This window comes from Puma concolor, chromosome A1 (genome assembly GCF_028749965.1).
Source record: "Puma concolor isolate L17-30 chromosome A1, mPumCon1.1.hap2, whole genome shotgun sequence".
NCBI classification, from domain to species: Eukaryota; Metazoa; Chordata; class Mammalia; order Carnivora; family Felidae; genus Puma; species Puma concolor.
Genome location: NC_141667.1, coordinates 52,504,458 through 52,524,894, shown reverse-complemented (window position 1 = coordinate 52,524,894; position 20,437 = coordinate 52,504,458). Strand labels below are relative to the sequence as shown.

At 39.5% G+C, this 20,437-nt stretch overlaps 1 protein-coding gene across 1 annotated transcript in view; it reads left to right on the top strand.

Moving 5' to 3' along the window:
* Positions 1–20,437, top strand: part of ATP10B (ATPase phospholipid transporting 10B (putative)) — a 270,818-nt gene that overhangs the window by 177,296 nt on the left and 73,085 nt on the right. Inside the window, exon 4 of the mRNA XM_025924747.2 lies at positions 6,085–6,289. Coding sequence (XP_025780532.2) covers positions 6,085–6,289 — 205 coding nt within the window. The remainder of the gene's footprint in view (positions 1–6,084; positions 6,290–20,437) is intronic.

The window sequence follows — 20,437 nt, the reverse complement described above, 5'->3', positions numbered from 1 at the left end:
GTCTTTTTGTGGCTTGATATCTCACTTCTTTTTAGCATTGATTAATATTTCATTGTTTGGATATACCAGTTTGTCCATTCACCTACTGAAGGTCATCTTTCTTGCTTCCAAATTTTGGCCATGGTGAATAAAGCTGCTATAAATATCCATGTGAAAGTTTCTGTGTGGACATAAGTTTTTTAACTCCTTTGGATAAATACCAAGAAGCATGATTGCTGGACCATGTGGACAAAGTATATTTAGTTTTGTAAGAAACTGTTGAACTTTCTTCCAAAGTGGCTATCCCATCTTTCATTCCCACCAGCAGTGAATAAGGGTCCTTCTTGCTCCACATCCTTGCCAGAATTCAATGTTGTCAGTGTTCTGGATTTGGGCTGTTCTAATAAGAGTACGGTGATATCTCATTTTAATGTGCATTTCTCTGATGGCATATGGATCTTTTCATATGTTTATTTGCCATCTGTATATATATATTTGGTTAGGTGTCTGTTCAGCTCTTTTCTCATTTTTTCAGTTGAGCTGTTTGTTTTCTTATTGTTGAGTTTTAAGTTATTTGTATATTTTGAATTGCAGTCCCTTATCAGATGCGTCTTCTGTAAAATACATATTTTCTCCCAGTCTGTGGTTGTGTTCTCATTCTTTTTACCATGTCTTTTGCAGAGCAGAAGGTTTTAATTTTAATGAAGTCCAGTCTATCAATTATTTCTGTCATGGATAGCACCTTTGGTGTTGTATCTAAAAAGTCATCACCATAGACAAGGTCATCTGGATTTTCTCCTCTGTTAACTTTTAAAACTCTTATAGTTTTTAATTTTTCAGTTAGGTCTATGATTCATTTTGAGTTAATTTGGAAGATGGGTGTAAGTTCTGTGTCTAAATTTCTTTGTGGACATCCACTTCTAGAACCATTTGTTGAAAAACTATCTTTACTATATTGCCTTTGGTCTTTTGTCAGAGATTAGTTGAATTTCTGTTATAAATAGATGAATAAATTGAGGGTCAATTTATAAATAGATGAATAAATTGAGGGTCATATGTATATATGTGTGTGTATGTATGTATATATATATGTGTGGGTATATATATATACATATATATGTATGTGTATGTGTATATATATGTATATACATATATACATACATATATATACACATATATATATTTCTGAATTCTCTCTTTTGGCCATTGATCTGTTTATCTGTTCTTTCACCAGTACCACACTGTCTTGATTACTGTAGCTTGAAGTCTTGAAATGAGGTAGTAATTGTCCTCCAGTTTTGTTCTTCTCCTTCAATATTTTATCGGCTGTTCTGGGTCTTTTGCCTCTTTTATATAAACCTTAGAATCCAGTTGTCAACATCTGCAAATTAACTTGGTGGGCAGCACTGATTTTAAGGATACACTTTTCTGGGAGTTTGTGCCAGTAGCCAGATACCTAAGTCTTCAATTGGCTGGATTTGAATCCCTCTTTTCTGAGCTTGAGGGAAAGGATTCAATTTTTAGAGTTTCTTGTGTTTGTGTGTTGTATAACTGGGCCCAAGCCACAAAATGCAATCATGGGCATAAAATGGGTGTCCCAATAGCATGAAGGAGAGAGTGCTGGGGCTGGCAGAGTGGGGGGTTAGCACGCACCATGATATTAACAATCATTGTCATCATTATCATTGTGGTCATAGTCATCATCATCATCATAAAAGAAGCTTGTATGTATTGAGTACTTACTAAATGCAAAGCCTTAGCTCAGTCCCCTACATGGGTCATGTCACCAATCCTTTCAACAACCCTCTGAGGCAAGTGCACATATTACCTTCAACTGAAGAAACAAAGGCTCCTAGAAGTTATATAACTTGCCCAACATCACATGAGTAATAAGCTGTGAAGCTGGAGTTCAAATCTACTCTTTATCCCTCTACTGCACTTATTGTCCCTAACATTCCCCTTTCATTATGGGGTAGTGATGCTGACTGTTCTGCCTCTGGCATTCAAGCTTCCAGAAAGACAGCTGAGGTCAGTTCCTAACCCTGTTTTGAATAGGAAGTCCCACAGATACCTAAACCTCCTGATAAGTCCTCTTTACTCTAGTTCCTTCAAGCCCTTTTCATAAAACCCACACACTTGAGAAATGGAGCCTTAAGCATCCTCTCCTCCCCTATTTCTCTCCTTTCACCTGCTCCCCCATGGACTCCAGTTGGTTAGAAACCTCTCTTGCTGTTTATTTCTCTCTTAATAAGCCCCATCTCCTCTCAGAAAGCCATTTAGCACGGCACCACTTAATTTCTCCTCGAAGCAGAATCTGCCAGATGGAGTCTTCATCCCAAGCCATGTTGATTTGTCTTATTTTTAAACAGCAGTGAACATCCCATGAAACTAAAATAGCAGTCAGTTCCCAGGTGTGACTCACTGAGCATGGAGGTGATCAAGAGCGTATGGACACATCCACCTGAGGCAGCTGTTCCAAATGACTTCCTCAGGTGGCACCCAGCCAGCTGCTGGCCACATCTGGATGTCACTCAATGCAGGGACATGCTGATTTTCCGCATCAGCTGGGTTCAGCCACTCATTACCTCCTCTGGCTGGACCCCTTGGGCTGTGCATTCTTGCCTTTTCCACAGACATACTCATATTCCTGATTATTGGGGAGACAAAGTGGACCCCAGAGGACCAAGAGACTAGCACAAAGTAGCCAAGTGAAAGAAGGTCTCATTTTTTACCCTGATGTCTCATTGTTTTACAAAAAAATTCCTTTAAAATTTGACTCTGATTTTATAACCTAACTATGCTAGGGTTAATATAAACATAATTCTTCCAATTATGTACCAGCTAAATACTAAACTGTATCCTCTCACCCAGCCCCCCAAAAAAACATGTTTTTTTAAAACTAACATCCCAAAATCATGTTGATTCCATAGCCTCTGTATTCCCAGACACACATAAAGGGATGTGTGCCTGAAGCATGCATGTCTCTGTTTGAGAAGCACTCATTGTATTCACAGAGATGTGCATTCTCTTTCTTGGGGATGGTAAGCCTACAACAGGGACTAAGAATGTTTCTTTACCACCACATATCATCCTAAGGAAAAGAGGATTAATATAAAGGAAAGACAGAGGTGATTGTTACTAGTAAGGCAGTGACTTCCCTGAGATCCAAGAAATAATAGAAGTCAGAGACTGGTCTGACTTACAGCATCTTGGGTGGCTCCACTTACCACATAACGCCTATCATCATGATGGGAATTGACAAGACAACATGCCAGCCCAGCTCACAAAAGTGACCATTTATAAATATGTATATACCATAAGCTCATCTCCATAACCCTCCATCCTCCATCACCCTTATAGCCCATACCCCATAAGAAGCAGTGGTGTCCTTTATTAGAAGGGGGAAGAATAAAATTCACTATTCATGGATGGAGGTATGTTGGCCTTGCCTCCAATATGTCTATATATACACCAATCCCAACTAGCATTTGACAATCTTCTGAACCAGTGCACTCTGGAATAGTTGGCAATCAGGATATTCCTCAGGTCAAAGCCATTCTTACTAAACCCAATCTCAAATACCAGTCAGAATGCTGAGATTATAGCAATCAGGTGATACCCACCATCCCCAAAGGCATTATCTGATAGGACACAGAACTCAAAGAGGGGAGGTGGGGAAGAATGTGGACAAGTTTAGTGATAATCCTTTATCACTTGGAACAATTTTGCTACAATATTTAGGAATTTTTTTTATTTTGTTTTAAGCACCCCCTCAAAAAGAACAATAACAACAAAAAAGCAAGAGAGAAATCCAATCTTTCTTTGGCCCTGTGAGATTCCTTTTCCCATGGAGAGTACAGGCCATTCCAGTTTCTTTAAGTAGTCTTATAATTGAACATTTAACAGGTGTTCTCAGGGCTACTCTGAAGAAAAAAACAAATCTTTCCCTGAATCAGCAGAGAAACCATGAATTATTTTACAGTAATGTTCACCTTTATGATGGAGGGGTATCCACCCTAAATATATCCATAAACAGATAAACATATTTATGAAGTGCCACTGAGAAATAAATATGGGGGGTGGGGACTGACTGTCCTTGTTCTTCATGGGGGAAAAAAAGGTGATAAAATAAGCTGATGGAATCAAAAAGTGTTTAGAAACCTGTTAAATGTCTTTCCATGGAAAGAAGAAATATTACTAAGATGCTCTAGATGCATTGCCTCCCAAATCCTCAGAGGTGATTTCAATAGACATTTGGGTGATATTGCCCATCGACTGATTTTGCCAGTAGCTGCCGTGCTGTGCTTTCTGGAGCCACGGGAACTTCCAAAGAATTCTATGGGTCTTTAGCATGGCAGGGTGTTCCCCAATACTAATGTCCCTGATTATTTTGTAGACTCTGATCAGACCTTCCCTTGGTTGGCCTTCCAGATAGAAGCACACTCATTTCAGGGGACTAGGGGAGTCATCTTCATAGATCTTTTATGACAAGGACAATGGGGTCTTCGGAGGGCTTGTTCAGGGTTCTCCAGGGGGCACCAAAGAGGAAGCAAGACCTCAAGCCCTTATCCTTCTTAGGGACTTTTATGAAGTCAAAAGAGAAAAGTGAAATTCCAGTCACATCTCTTTCTCTGTGGAAGAGTAGTCTTGTCATGCCTGGGCACCCAGATTCTAACAGAAACTGAAGCAATAACATGCCCAGAGGGGTTCAGCATCCGTAAAGAAAACCAGCAAAGGAGAGCTTACCTCCTTAGGCCTGGCTGGTCTGAGAGGCATCCAGCTGCAAGCCAGCTGGGCTCAGTTGAAAAGACCACATGTAGAATATTGGTTTGGTTCCACATCCCATATTTAAAGAGAAACATTTCCAAATGCAGCCTTAGACGAAATAGCTCACACCTCGACAGCTCTTGAAACTATCATTCATACAAGAATAACAGAGGACACTTGGAAAGTTAAATTTGACTTGGGAAGCCCAAAAGATTTCAGGGGCCACCTGATGAATGCCTTAAAATATTTACAAAATGGTAGAAGATGGAATATATCAGGCTCTCCAGGAGAGCAGATCTAGCTCAATATTTGGCTATGTAGATGGAGGACTTTCTAAGAAGAGAGCTCCTTGAAATAGAATGTCTTGCCTTGGGTAGTAGGGAGTCCTTTTGCTGTTGGTGCAAAAGCTGAGGCTGCATAAACACCTGAGACCCGAGGAGGGAGAGGGATACTTTTGAGGCAGTAGGATCTCCAAGCATTGAAAACTGTAGGGATGTGTGTCAAGCTGGACCTGGTCTCAGGTTTCAGCTCTATTTTTGTAAGACCTTGGAAACTTTTCTTGGACCCTCAATTTCCTCATTTGTGAACTGGGTCTAACGATATCTATTCTAGTGGGTTATTATGCAAGTAAATAAAGTATTAACAAACATTAATGCTTGGCACAGTAGAAATCCTACATTTGTGATTATTGCTGCCACTGTTATATCTGAGCTTGATAAATTGAATAGAAAGAGACAGTTCATAATTTCCTCAGATTTCTTTAGCCCTCTGATTCTATGATCACCATGGGTCCCATCTTGTCAACCTTACTGTTGCTGTCTTCCTAATTCCCTGACTGCCCAGAGTTTTCTGTTTCAGCACAGCCCCAGATCTTCCTCCACAATGGTCTATATCCTCACTTTCCTACTGCCACTTTCCTCTCATAATTAGAAATAATCTTTCCTTGCAACCTGCTTTCTACAGGTTAGCTAGCTATTCTGGAAAATTATGTATATTAAGAGTACTATAATAATAATATAATAATATGACTATGTAGTCACCTTCTCCCTCTTCCTTCTTCGGCTAAGAAGCAAGGCTAAGCACAGTCAACAGCCAGCAGTCAATCAAAACTCTAAATGATCGTGAGAACAGATCTTCTACTAGTGGTATTCTATAGGTCATGCTTAGCTTTTCTAGAGAGATTATGATGGTGGTCATTTGGAGGTAAAATACTAAACAGTCTTGTGACAGGCTTCCTGGGGGACATTTAGGCACAGGTGGGACCTTCTTCTGTTCACTCATTTAATTTTCTAGAGAACCTTAAAACTCACTCTGACCCCTGTTGTTCTCCCACCCAAGAAAACAGCGGAGCTACGTGAAGAAGTGCTGGAAGGATGTGCGTGTGGGCGACTTCATCCAAATGCAATGCAATGAGATCATCCCAGCAGACATACTCCTGCTCTTCTCTTCAGACCCGAATGGGATCTGCCACCTGGAAACTGCCAACCTGGATGGAGAGACAAACCTCAAACAAAGGCGTGTTGTGAAGGGCTTCTCACAGCAGGTAAGGATCTTTCTAAGATTTCCAAAGGTGAGGTCAAAGGGAAGAGGCAAGCCAACTCCACTGGAAAACTGAACTCAATCTGGTGCCAGAGGGAAAGTAGGAGATGCCTCCTTTTCCCAAGCACTTAGGTACACTTAATCTTCCCAGCAAGCCTCTTAATGGGTATTATCCCTATACCACTGATGGGGAAACTGAGGCTTAAGAAAGGTAAATAACTTGCTAAAAGTCTCAGAATTCCTAAATGGGGGCCCACTATGTTTAAGGAAACTGTGGTCTCTGTTCTAAACCAAGGAGTCTAATATCTATTTGGTTACCCTTGGGACCAACCTGCTTTCCATGTTTATGCAGCCCTGCCCATCCTGCCCAGCTCTGCTCCCTCAACCTCTCCCTCCCTGAATCTTCTCTAGTACTACCTTGACCCCAGCATAAGCTTATAGGAAGGTACTGTTAACTATTTTTTCACTTGTGTACATCTTACCTTCCCTCCTAGACAAACAGAGAACAATTGTCAACATCTTTATTTAACCCCCACACTTACACATATGGTACCTTGAACATCATGGGGAAGTCATTATTGTCTGGAGGTTTAAGAGCCCAGCCTCTGGAGGTTGACAGAGCTACACTACCATTTATTAGCATTGTCACCTCGGGAAAGTTACTCCTCTCTCACTTCTTTATTCCCTCATCTGGAAAATGGGTATAAAAATAGTACCTTCTCCATTAGAGTGATTCTTAAGACTGAACAATATGTATAGTAATTACTTAGTATGAAGGTAGACATATAGTAAGAGACCAGTAAATAGTCTGCAGTAAATATCAACAGTGTTCATAGGCAATGTGTTGAGTAATTGAAACTGGGTGTGATTGATATTCCAATTTTTAATTAAAAATCCCCTTGAAAGGGTTGACTTTCAATCTGGAACCTTTCTCTGCACATGGAAAAGAATAAAATTCTATCACTTTCTTCATTCTGCCAGTCTTCGGCAGGAGAGAAATTGGATGAGTCAGGGGATTTACGGGTGAGAAGGCAAGTGCTTCATTCCTCAGAGATTATCATAAACTAGAGTTAGGTTATCTAGATTGAAACTTCTTGAGAGAAGACAACTCCACTTACCTCACTTTGCCCCTCCCAAAGCACCGGATGAGCAGTTCTCACAAAATCTCTTTGGTACGATGGATTCCTCAGGAGTCTCTTCTCTCGCCTCTGCGTGTTTCTCCCCTAGTTCTGTTATGAGATTCACACGAGATAAAGGAAGGAGCGAATGAAATATAGGGCTTGGTGCATAGTAGGCCCACAGTAAATGGTCTGTTGCTGATACCTCAGCTGCACTTACTGCCCTGGGCATGGAAACCACCATGACCACATGGCTGCCATCTGCTTTTCTTGTCATTTCTCACGTTCGGTTTTCCATTGGTCTCCAGGCCCCACCCAAGTCAGTCACTGCACTGGTGCTGGGTGTCTAAGTTTTCTCTCCTTTGCTTGTCCCCACCACATTCACCAAATCACCCTAGAGTTTACAAGGGCAGGATCTGAGGAAAGTTCACAAAGCCATTCTAGATACACAGCAATCTATTTCCTGGCTCAGGGCCCTGTGGCCTGCCCTCTAGATCAGAGAATTTTAAGCTTGTTTAAATATAATTCAGAGTAAGAAATACATATTATGCATGTGCAAAACACACAGGTGGATGTGTGTATGTGAGATGTAAAATTGCCACCTGATACTACATGCAAAGCACTCTGAGACTTTCTATTCTATTTCATTATTTTACAAAGCTCTGGGAGCAGTGAAACTTGTGTTTGCTTACAAACCTACCCCTCTGCCGCCCCTTCCCAATCTCCTCATCTCTGTTCTGAGTCCTTTTTATTCTCTCTCAGGCAGCGGGTTTTCAGGGTTGTTGAGTTTCAACCAGTAGCTTCTCTTTTTGTCTCTGGCAGCAGCTCCCAAGCTGTTTCTTGTATTTTAATTAGTCAGATAGTTTGGGATTTGACTGGAATGAAGAGCCAGATAAAAGGGTCATTCACACTCCAGTGCCATAGACCATCCAATTTAATAACATCTCTCAAACTCTAACCCTGAATTCTCACAGGGTAGTTGGCATAATGATTTACAAAAAAAGAAAAAAAGTTAAATTCATTTGTGAAGGGAAGAAGATTTATTTGAGCTTGAAGGTTTTTAGCGTTCTCTATTTGTTCCTTCATTCTCCCCCTCACTTTGCTTAAGTGTGTTTTTCCATTTCTGTAATAATAGTTATAATGATGACATACTTTTATGAAGTCCTTACTGAGCCTTTGCATGATTATCTCCTTTATCCTCACAAATCCCCACTGAGAGAGGGCTATTATTGTCCCCACTATACACCTGAGGAAAATGAAGCATAGGAAGGTTAAGTTACTTGTCCAAGGTCACTGAGCCAGGAAGTGCTTGAAACAAGATTCAAAACCAAGTTTATCCAAAGTCTCAACTCTTAAGGTTTGTAGCAGCTCATCTCCCTGGCCTATTGACTATTACCCAGAGTTTACCCAGAGATGTTTACTTGAAAGCACACATTTATCATTTTTAATATTCTTTTCACATATAAGTAGTACATGGTAGGAAGAATAAAAGTAGGCTTATCCAGGTCCCTGAAAAAGGAATCTGGGCTGTTCTTTGCTATCTTGCTTCTCCCTTATGTCATCAGTGCAAAAAGATTTCTGAATATAGGTAGAATTCTCTTCTAACTCTACACTATAGCATTTCTCAAATGTGTTGGGCAGACATTGATGACAGTTGCAAGAAAAATACATTTTGCAAAATCAAAAAGACAGAAGACATTAGGTTACAAATTTTCAAATATTTCAAATATTTCTGCCAGACTTCTCAGGTACTTTGGTAAGCCCAAGGAGGAGAGGGGACAGGTACGAGTATGTACCATTTCTAAACACTTAACCACAGAAACCTTTTATTCCAAGGAACGCATTCCAGGACTACTACAGGAGATGTGGGATCACAATTTAGGGATTTGTCCCAAATACATTAGAGGTGTTCAAGATGTACCATAATTACCACAGAGAGAATCTTTTAAAAATACACATGCATCCTTCCACATTATCACTAAGTTATGGCTCACCAGGACTGAGTAGGGGTCAAGCATGCATATGTTTTAAATGCTCCCCCATATGATCTCAACATGAACCTACTATCTTCTTGAAAACCTGTACAACAGGTGTCACCTTGGGCACCTACAAAAAACACTTCTAATAATAAAAACAAAACTACCATCTCCGTGCTTCTTACATGTGCTAGTTTCTTTGCATGCATTGTCCCTGTTAGTCCTTGCAACCACCCTGCGAGATGGATATATCTATCCTCCTTTACAGATGAAACTCTGAGGAATAGAAATAGCATATCTTACCATTGTCTCAGAGAAGGTTTTGAGTACCTACAGATATGGTTTGTATGGAAATTTTATATCTTAAGTAATAAGTATCAATGGCTTTTGTTTGTTTTCCTTCTAAATCCCTAGGGGTTAATACCTTCACCTTGCCAAAAGGGTTTTTACTAACAGATTTCTATAAATTTTCCACCCCATTTGTACACCCACACTCATTTTTACATCTTGTGGATGATGAGAGATTAGTATATTCTGTTAATTCAAAATCACTAAGACAAACTTTGTCCCAGCTCCCCTATATCAGCATTTCTCAAAGTGAAGTCTGCCAAATGCTTATCTCAAGAGAGAGTTGTTGAAAAACAAGGTTCGGGGCGCCTGGGTGGCGCAGTCGGTTAAGCGTCCGACTTCAGCCAGGTCACGATCTCGCGGTCCGTGAGTTCGAGCCCCGCGTCGGGCTCTGGGCTGATGGCTCGGAGCCTGGAGCCTGTTTCCGATTCTGTGTCTCCCTCTCTCTCTGCCCCTCCCCCGTTCATGCTCTGTCTCTCTCTGTCCCAAAAATAAATAAAAAACGTTGAAAAAAAAATTAAAAAAAAAAAAAAGAAAAACAAGGTTCATGGTCAAATCTGGATGGAAAAATCTGTGTCCTGTAGACCTCTCTTAGAGGGTCCAGCATACATCAACATAGTAAGGTCTCTGAGAAGATCTGCAGGCAACAGATCTTTTAAACTTTAACCCTGAGTTTTCAGAACTGTTCTTCAAGACAATAATTCTAGCATTCCCATGAAAATTTGGGGGGGAAATTAACCTGGATTGTGAAGCACACATGATCAAAGCAGGTGAGCAGTAACAGAGAAGTTAACAATCTTCATGACTTAGGCAATTCATTCTCCACTTACCCAAACAGGTTCCAATGAAATTATAAACATAAAAGAGCTTCTCAAAAGTAATTTCCTCCTGTGACATGAGACATCATTCTCAAGGTTTCCAAAGAGTTGCTTTCTTTTTTTATAATATTTTTTAATGTTTATTTATTTTTGAGAGAGAGAGAGACAGAGAATGAGTGGAGGAGGAGCAGAGAGAGAGGGAGACACAGAATCCGAAACAGGCTCCAAGCTGTCAGCACAGAGCCCGACGCGGGGCTCGAACTCACAAACCGAACTCACAAACCGTAAGATCATGACCCAAGCTGAAGCCAGCCATTCAACCGACTGAGCCACCCAGGCGCCCCCCAAAGAGTTGCTTTCAAATTCTTTTTCTCAGAATTCAACTTGGACAAGGCCAATTGTTTTTTCAATTCAGACTTTTATCATGCTGGGTGATCTTGGAATTCAGAAAATTATTGACCTATTCTTGCAGTATTTATTCCCACATCCCATTGCTGAGGAAAGGGAAGGGATCCAAAATTAGTCTTATGCTAAGGTCTGCTGAGCAGGTCAGAGGACTTTATTAGAGAATTAAATTGTACCATTTTCTCTTTGGTGACATTCTGATACCTGAAATCTCTTCTTTAAAAGGATTTCCTAGATGAGTACTGGGAATTTAATGCCTGAAAAGGAGTATGTGACATTTATTTTGGTAGATGTAAATTACCAAAGCCAAAGAGTCAGAAATGAATTCTTCCAGTTAGTATTTCAGATCAAACATATTTCTGGGTATATCTTATCCAAGTCACTGAATCCTAAGTCCTACTAAAACATGTGTCAGATCATTTCCCAGTACTAAACAAGTGCTTGCTACAGCAAGTATGATATATGGACTAACCTCTTCAGCATCAATTGGAAGCTTGTTAGAAATGCAGAATTTCAGGCCCTGCCCCAACTCAATTGGAATTTGCAATTTAACAAGATCCCCAGGTGATTCCTGTGCACAGTAAAGTTTGAAAGCAGTGGCCAAGGGCATCAATGATTAATGTAATAACTGTGCTTATCTGTTTATTGCCCAAATTAAAGATTTTTAATTGACTCTCCTTTTTAACTAGCTTGCATTCCATTATGATTAGTGATTTTAAACCATTTTCTCAATTATGAAGAACCATTGTAGCTTGGATCCTCTGCAGTGAATGTGTACACTGACTTTAACATACTTAGGCAGCAGAGCACTTTGCCAAAAGATTGAGATAGGGTAAATGAGTTATTTATTTATCACCCTCGTGGTTCACTGATGATGCACCTGGAATGAAGCAAAAGGTAGATGTTCTCTCAACTCTGCCTGCCCTGACAACCAGAGAAAAAGTCTCTTTCCTGGTGGATTTTGTAATGGAAACTGCCCCTGACAGGCTGTTCCAAGTTTCCTTAAGAAAGACCCTAAGGGGTCTTTCAGGGCCCCTGGGTGGCTCAGTTGGTTACGCGTCCAACTCTTGATTTCAGCTCAGGTCATGATCTTGTGATTCATGATTTCAAGACCCACGTTGGGGCTCCACACTGCTGACAGCACGAAGCCCCCTTGGGATTCTCTCTCTCTCTCTCTCTCTCTCTCTCTCTCTCTCTCTCTCTCTGGCCCTCCTCCACTCACACACTCTCTCTCAAAATAAATAAATTAATTTAAAAAAAAATAACGATAGCCCTTCTACCTATTATCCACTGCTTAAATGTTGAGCAGAGATCAAATTTTCTAGTATCCCTTTAATATAAAATCTACATGATGATATATGATAATAATAAATAATATCAACAGATAGGTTGATTAAACATATACTGTGTGCCATAGGCAGTTCTCCTGTTTTATACCTATTATCTCTTTATACTCCCCATAAATAACCCTGTGAGATAAGCACTTTGATTATCACCATTTGACAGATGAGTTAAGTAACCCTGCTAGCAGTGGACTAAGCTTGGACTTAAACTCAGGATTATCTTATTTTAACTCTTTACTATGAAAATTTTCAAGCATATCCAAAAGTAGGGAGAATAATATGATAAGTTTCTAATGTGCCCATCACCTGATTTCAACAATCAACTCATAATCAATCTTGTTTTATCAATAGTCTCACCCTCTTCATTCTGCAATTTATTTCAAAGCAAATCTTCAATGTTACAACATTTTACTGGCAAACATTTTAATATCTATCTCTCAAGGATAGGATTTCTTAAAAATGTCCCTATACCATTATCATTCCTAAAATATTAGCATTAATTCCTTGATATCAACTTTCAATTCAGTGTTCAATATCTTCCAGTTTATTTGAATCAGAATCCAAACAAGTCTAGAGGTGCATGGGTGGCTCAGTCAGTTAAGCATCCAACTTCAGCTCAGATCATGATCTCATGGTTCATGAGTTTGAGCCCCACATCAAGCTCTCTGCTTTCAGCACAGGGTCTGCTTAGGATCCTCTGTCCCCCATCTCTCTGCCCCTGCCCCACTTTTGCTCTCTCTGTCTCTCAAAAATAAATAAAAACATTTTTTTAAAAAAAGCAGAATCCAAATAAGTCTAAACACTTAGATAAGCTTAACTCTCTTTTATTCGATAGGTTCCCTATTCATCTTTCTTTTTTTTTGTTTGTTTGTTTTTCTTGTATATTTAGTTCTTGTTGCTGAATAAATAAGATTGTTTGTTCTATGAAATTTCCCATAGTCTGGATTTTGCTGATCGCATTGTCTCCCAGTTATGTCATTTAACATGTCTCCCTGTTCATTGTATTTCTGTAAATTGGCAGTTAGAGCTAGTGCCTAAATCTGATTCAGGTTAGATTTGTGTTTGTGGGTGGATATGTCGCTGTTGCATGAATTGATTCCCTACCATCCTGCACAGGTGACCAATGAGTTTGTCTATTTTACTATCAATATGCACTCATGGATTTAACATATTTGATGTGTGTCAAATCAGTGCGTTTGTTATCTTTATTGATTGCCCCATTTTTAGCCAGTGGGACCTTCTTCACATTGGATCCTGAGCTCTTTTTCATGACCTCAATAGTCTTCAATAGATCTAGTCCCTTTTAAGAGAAAATGGTGTTTAGAAATCACAATAAGTACATGTTGAAGGTACATATTGGTATTGGATTGATCATTATTTCTGTGCCATTAAATGGACAGAACTAGAACTTTTTAAAGATTAAATAGATGAGGATTTATGCTGGTACTTGAAATTCAGGACTAGAGGTCTTTACACAACCTCACCAATATTAAATATGTAAGTCCTTCTCCCACATTAGACAGTCAATTAGCCTCTGTAGTACAAAGTATACTGTAGTTTGATATTTGACACAAACAATCCTTAGAAGTAGAAAGGGAAGAATTAGTAATAATTTCAAGATGGGGAAACAATTTCTAAAAGATTAAATCTTATCAAAGATTCCTCAGCTAATGCAGGATTATGCCAAACTTGGAAGGCAATTTGGATGTACCTGATTATTTTTCCCTTTGCTAAAGTAATTCTTAGATCCCTTTACATGTTTATTTTATTTCTCAAATAAATACAATTTCACAAATATGAAAATAATGAAACTATACAATTATTTGCAATGATAATAATGAGACCATGATGGACACAACCCTAAAAAAAACTTACTTTTATTTTTTGCAGTCCTCTGACCTTTTTTTGGTGATTCTCCCCTCCAGAGGTCTTCTAAGGCATGAGCGCGTGCGCAGGCATGCACACACACACACACACACACACACACACACACACACACACCACAAACATGGGAGATCCCTTCTCCTTCCCAGTGTTTAGCACTATTTGAAAACTTCTATTAAAAAGTCTTTTTTAGGGGTGCCTGGGGGGCTCAGTTGGTTGAACATCTGACTTTGGCTCAGGTCATGGCCTCATGGTTCATGGGTTAGATCCCTGCTTCCAGTTCTGTACTGACAACTCAGAGCCTGGAGCCTCCTTCAGATTCTGTGTCTCCCTCTCTCTCCGCCCCTCCCCTGCTTGTGCTCTGTCTCACTCTGTCTCTCAACAACAAATAAATGTTAGAAAACATTTTTAAAAAGTCTTTTTTTAATTTTTGTCCGTTTAGGGCCTTATGAGGAAGCTCTGCTAGGTTATATGAAAGATATAATCATCTAAAGGTGTTAATAGATGATAGCTTCAAGCTTTCTTCTTTCCCACTGTCTCCCTACCCCATGATAACATATTTACATTTTGATAGTGGTCTTCACAGTCTTAACCACTAAGGATAACTGTGAGTATTTCAGCCCAATGTGGGAAATATTTGATGCCTCAAAGGAGAACCATACCAATCTAGTATAAGGATTAGTCAAGACTCTTGACTGCATGTGACAGAACCCCAATTCAAAATAGCTTAGACAGAGACTTTATTGAAAGAAAACAGGGTGAATTGGGCCTTAGGGTCATGTCAACCAGAAATTTGGAATCCATCAGTGCAATGCTCATTTTTTTGTCTGTGTTTCTCTCTGTATTTGGCTTTCATCTCTCACAAACAGACCTACACTCACAGCTTCACCTCTTGAGAGGGACTGGGAAAGAGACACAGGTTGGTCTGGCTGGTATTATGTACCCACCCCTGGACCAATTAACTCAGGCCAGAGGGAAAGGCATCCTCTGCTTCAACTGTATGGTGGAAATTGGTCTAGGTGCAGGAGAGTTCTGAGCGGCTCAGCAATAAATATCCATTATATAATTATGCTATATACACCCAACTTACTGTTGACCAAGTTCCTCTATCCTTAAGGAGAGAAGCCTGAGGTTGTCTGTCTTTCTCCCATGCCCCTAGTGGTATTCCTGCTTACAAAACCTTCCTTCCCTATCTGCCTTCTCTCTGCCTCCACAACATCCTCTGCAATGTACCCAGAGTGAATCTCTCCTTCCTCTGTGCTTCCATAGACTTATCACTCTCAGCAGTAGTGCCTACCTCACTGTGTTTCAGTCAATAAATTCATTTACCCAACTAGTATCTGATTAGATCTGTGCTAGGATATTTTGTTGTTGTTCATGAGAGGTGACACATTATGGTCATCTCTTCTGTGACTAACTTAATATTGAAGTTTCTCAAACCAGAATTCATACTGTCTTTTTTGTGATCTTCTTTGACAAAAATATGAGGTACAAAATATTGGATGTCATGTTACTTTCTTTGGTCTCAGTTATCCACAGCAAGAAAAACGGATGCAGAAAAAATTTGCCAGTTTAACACTGTATTCTGTTAAGGCAGCACTGCCCACTTGGTGGCAGATGTCCATATTTCAGGTATCATGTATTCACTCACTGATTCACCAGTGGGTCCTTGAATATATCCTCTGTGCCAGGTGCTATAGTGTTCAGCTGTAAATGAGAGAGAGGCTGTGACTCTATACTCTAACAGGGAATCACAAAGACATTTATTAATAAACAGTCCCATGAACAATTAGTAATTGTTTCCTTTTAAGAATGACAGAAAACATCATTCTTTTCCCAGTATTTTCTTGGCATGTCAAACCCATGCCTTATAGCTTGGAAAATGTCATAACTTGATTTTGAGATTAAATTTAGTCTTAGCCCTGAATAAGAATCAGAACATTTGTACACTTGAAAAAAGGCCACACAAGACTGTATGGAATCCTTAGATCGCATCTCCTGCCCACAGCCCTGTAACCCAGTCTGTGTGGTTTGGTGGGAATCTCTTGAGCAGGCAGGGACACACACCCAGGTGATTGCATATGCAGATCATTTCCTCACCCAGAGTCAGAAAGGAAAGTAACTGCCAGTCACTCTGTTGCAGGTTATCTTGAAAAGAACCTCAACCACTGGCCAGGGACAGGAAGGTTATCAAATGCTGGTAACTATCATTATTTTTCAGACAGAATTCTCAGAAATCAGAGGGTTGCTTATTTGTATGCCAGGAAGGAAACCTCAGTCACCTGGATCAGCAGCTAGGGAGTGAAGAACATTTGATTTGAGCTTTCTCCAAACTAATAAGCTTTAAAAAAGAAGCGAAACTTTAAAGAGTATTCTCCTAAGGTTGCATGCGGTGTATCTCCTGTGTAGCCCCTGGAAGGCTGTAATCTGTGTATCTGAAACCTGGCTCCACCTCCATGAGCCCTCCACAAAGACTTAGTTCTGCTTTGCCATCCTCTCTCCAGTATGGGGCTGATTTTCTAGTCATCTACCCTGAGGGTCATGTAGAAACAGAGACAGAGCTGCACCAAAGCTTGGTCATCCCGGATTCAATTCTTTTTCACACATGTCCCTGGATCAAAGTAAAAACTCCGTAAATAAGTACATTCTGTGTTTAAGGAAAAAATTTAGCTGACTTCTGTCTCTCTTCTACTAACAGACTCTTTCTTGAATATTTCCTAATGACCGTGGTGGGGTTTCAAAGTGATCTAAAGTATACTTCTTATCCTCTAAGAATTTAAGACTGTGGGTACCTATTTTTTTTTAATTTAAAGACCCTTTGTGATTATCAAAAATCTTTGAAAACCTTACCCCTCCCCAACCCTCATACCTGAAAGCAATTGTCCTTTGTCCATTATTATGAAAATAAAACAAAAAGCTGTGGATTTGGATTTGTAATTTGCTGATCTCAAGAATCCCTGCAGAAATTGGAAAACCATGTGTATGAGACTTATTTTTACTCTGTCTACAGATGGCTTCTTGCTGCATATAGGGATTTGTAGATAAGTTGCAATGTTGAATCTACCAATTGGCTTGTAGAAATGGCTTGGTATTTAACTATTAAGAGTGTAAGATATTACAAGTTCCAAGTGAGTAGTATGGATATTAAGAATTGTCTGTTCAAAGGAAGGAGAGATTGCTATTGTCTGTGGTGGACACATGGGTCCTTAAGAAGTCTAACACTTGAGCTTGGCAATGGAAGTTTAAGAGAATTATCAATATGGAAAACCTGCAAATAAGCATGAAAAAGGCCCAGAGGGTTTTTTTTCCTGTGGGCAGATAGCATTAAATGCTTACATCAAGGAAAGGACATGTATAAGCTTTAGAATCAGACAAACCTTGGTGCTCATGAGCTGTGTGACCTTGGGCAAGCTACTTAGTACAATCAACACTCAGTTTTCTTTCCAATAAAATGGGACTAACCTGTCCTGAACTCTCTACAGGAAATCTGGGAAGATCGATTAAGATCAAGTAAATAAGGGGCAGCATTTTGTGAACTGCAATTTCACCAAATAAATAAAAATCATTAGTTTTTAAAGATGGAGATCTATCCATGCAAATGAATAGGCCACTATTTTTATCAGACTTCTTTTTGCAAGAAGCAGAAATAGTTCTGGCTAACTTAAGCAAAATAGTATCCTTGCAAAAATGTGGTGGGAGGTAGGGTAGAAGGGAAGAAGAATCACACAGTCTGGCTCACAGAATCAAAGGAAAGTTGAAACCCCAGCTCCCAAAAAAGAACCAAAAAAAGGAAATCTCAGTGCAATGGGAGAGTATTGGAAGAAGCAATTACTTCATGATCTCATTTGTTTTTCCTTCCTTGAGTCATTGCACTCAAGTCAAAGTCCCAGAGTGAGCAAGTCTAATGGGAAGGGCATCCTGACTTAGAATTCATCAACATTACAAAGCACAGAGGAGAGGTAATTTCTCAAAAGGAAGTCAAAGGATTGTTAAGGAAAAGAGAGCAGATTGGAAGGTGGGTAGCCAGAAAGCAACTATCTACTACAAATAATTTCAAAAACTCATTAATACATTCATATAATCATATTTATTAATCAACTTGAAATTCATTTGTGAAGAACAGTGGAAAATAAGTCTAGGAAAATAAAAGTTGAGGTCAGTGCAGGGGAAATAGCCTATTCTGGCTACTAGAACATATTTCATCCTGTTTGCTAAACCTTGGCCTTCCCAGTGGTCCTTGGGGGATGCAGCTTGTTTGTTCTGAGCCGTAGGTCAGTGAGGATACCTTAACCCCAAAGAAGGGTTATACATATTGCCATTGATGTACCTGGGATAATCTGGGAGTTTTGAGTTATTTTATGATTGCAATAATTGACTTGTGTCAGAAACCTCTCCCTGGTGGGGCACCTGGGTGGCTCAGTCGGTTATGCATCCAACTTTGGTTCAGGTCATGATCTCATGGTTCATGAGTTCAAGCCCCACGTTGGGCTGTCTGCTGACAGCTCAGAGCCTGGAGTCTGCTTCAGATTCTGTACCTCCCTCTCTTTCTGCCCCTCCCCTGCTCATGCTCTGTCACTCTCTCTCAAAAATAAATATTAAAAAAAAAGTGAAGAAACTCTCCCTTCTTTCTGATTCTCACTTTCCTCCATGCCTCATATATAATGGATATTCAATAAATGTTTGAATACATGAATGAATGGATAAGAGACTAGTCTGGCCCATGTTGGAATGTTGGGATCTAGGACTTTATCTATTTTTTTTAATTAGGTGAGCCAAAGAATTTCCTTACAAGAAGAAGTCCTATTCCCATGAATCAAAGTTAAGATTTGTCCCTGGGGCTTTTCCCAATTGTTTTGGGTGATCTTTACAGAGAGGTCTTCCTTTCATCTCTTCATCCATCACCTTTCAATATATACATTCCTAATATCACCCTCTCCAGTACTAACCTTATCTCAACAAGTCTTGGTGGTATGCCTGTTGCCACAAGGTATTATGGGAGATGTCCCAGATGAAGCTAGCAGGCTATGAGAGGAAGCATAGATTCAGATATGTAAGTGTTAAATGGAGTCACGAGCTGTGTGGTGTGGAAGCACATAAAAAGGAACAATTCTCATTGTCTGGGGTGAAAGGGTCTATGGAGATTTGGGTGGGCTTCGCAGAGGAGGTGGCAAAAAAAAAACCCTCTTAAGTGTTTAAAAAATTAATATATGTATATGTGTATGTATGTATGTATGTATACAATCCTCAAAAGAATGTCCCCTATCTAGGTAGGGTCTTAACCTCTACCCTTTGAAGGTACCCCACTTTAAAATGCAAATATACTTGGAAAAGATAACACATTGCATTGGTTATTAGTTGTGGTCTTTTCTATATATTTTCTACTATATTTTAGACAAGGAATTCACTTTTTTCCATTATCAGTTCCCTTTTATTTTTAACCTTAGCACAATACATATATTGCACGGAAACCCCCACCATGCTTATATAATAGACTCCATAGTTTATATAGTATAGAGTGATATATGCAGATGTCTCTTATTACAAGTCATTAGGACCCTCCCTCCCCCCAGTCATAAAACCTAACCTTTTTTTTCCAATTGAAGAGAAAGGAAAAAAAAAAATCCTATCGTGTCCTCTCCTGATGGACAGATAGGTTAGAGGGTGTTCTCAATCTGGGCAACTTTATATCTCCTTACCCTGAATTTGTTCTAAAGCAATGCTCAGTTCTATGCAGGAAACACTGGGCAATGTCCTTAAACATTTTTGGTCATCACATCTGGCAGAAGGGGAGAGTGCTACTGGTATCAAGTTCTTAAAGACCAGGAATGCTGCTAAAAGTCAAAGAATTATCCAGCCCAAAATGTCAATAGTGCCAAAGTTGAGATACTCTGGTCTAGAAATGCCTTGACCTGCCTACCAACTAGCTGTCTATATAGATCTTAAGAAAAAGGATGAGAGTGAGCCAATGACTATAAGAAAAACCTTTTATAAAATATAGAAATCTTTTAGAAACAATCAAAAACATTCAATAGAGGCAAATCAAAGGTCATCATGACAATATTATGTAATTTAGGTTTTTTATGCTTCCTTATTTGACCCACATTAAAAAGGATGATGCTAATCATGATCATGATAATAATGATGATTTCTAGGCATTGGGGTTTGCTTATTTTTTTATTAAGATATAAGTCACTTATTAGTTTTAGGTACATAACATAATTATTTCATATTTGTATATACTGTGAAATCACAATAAGTCT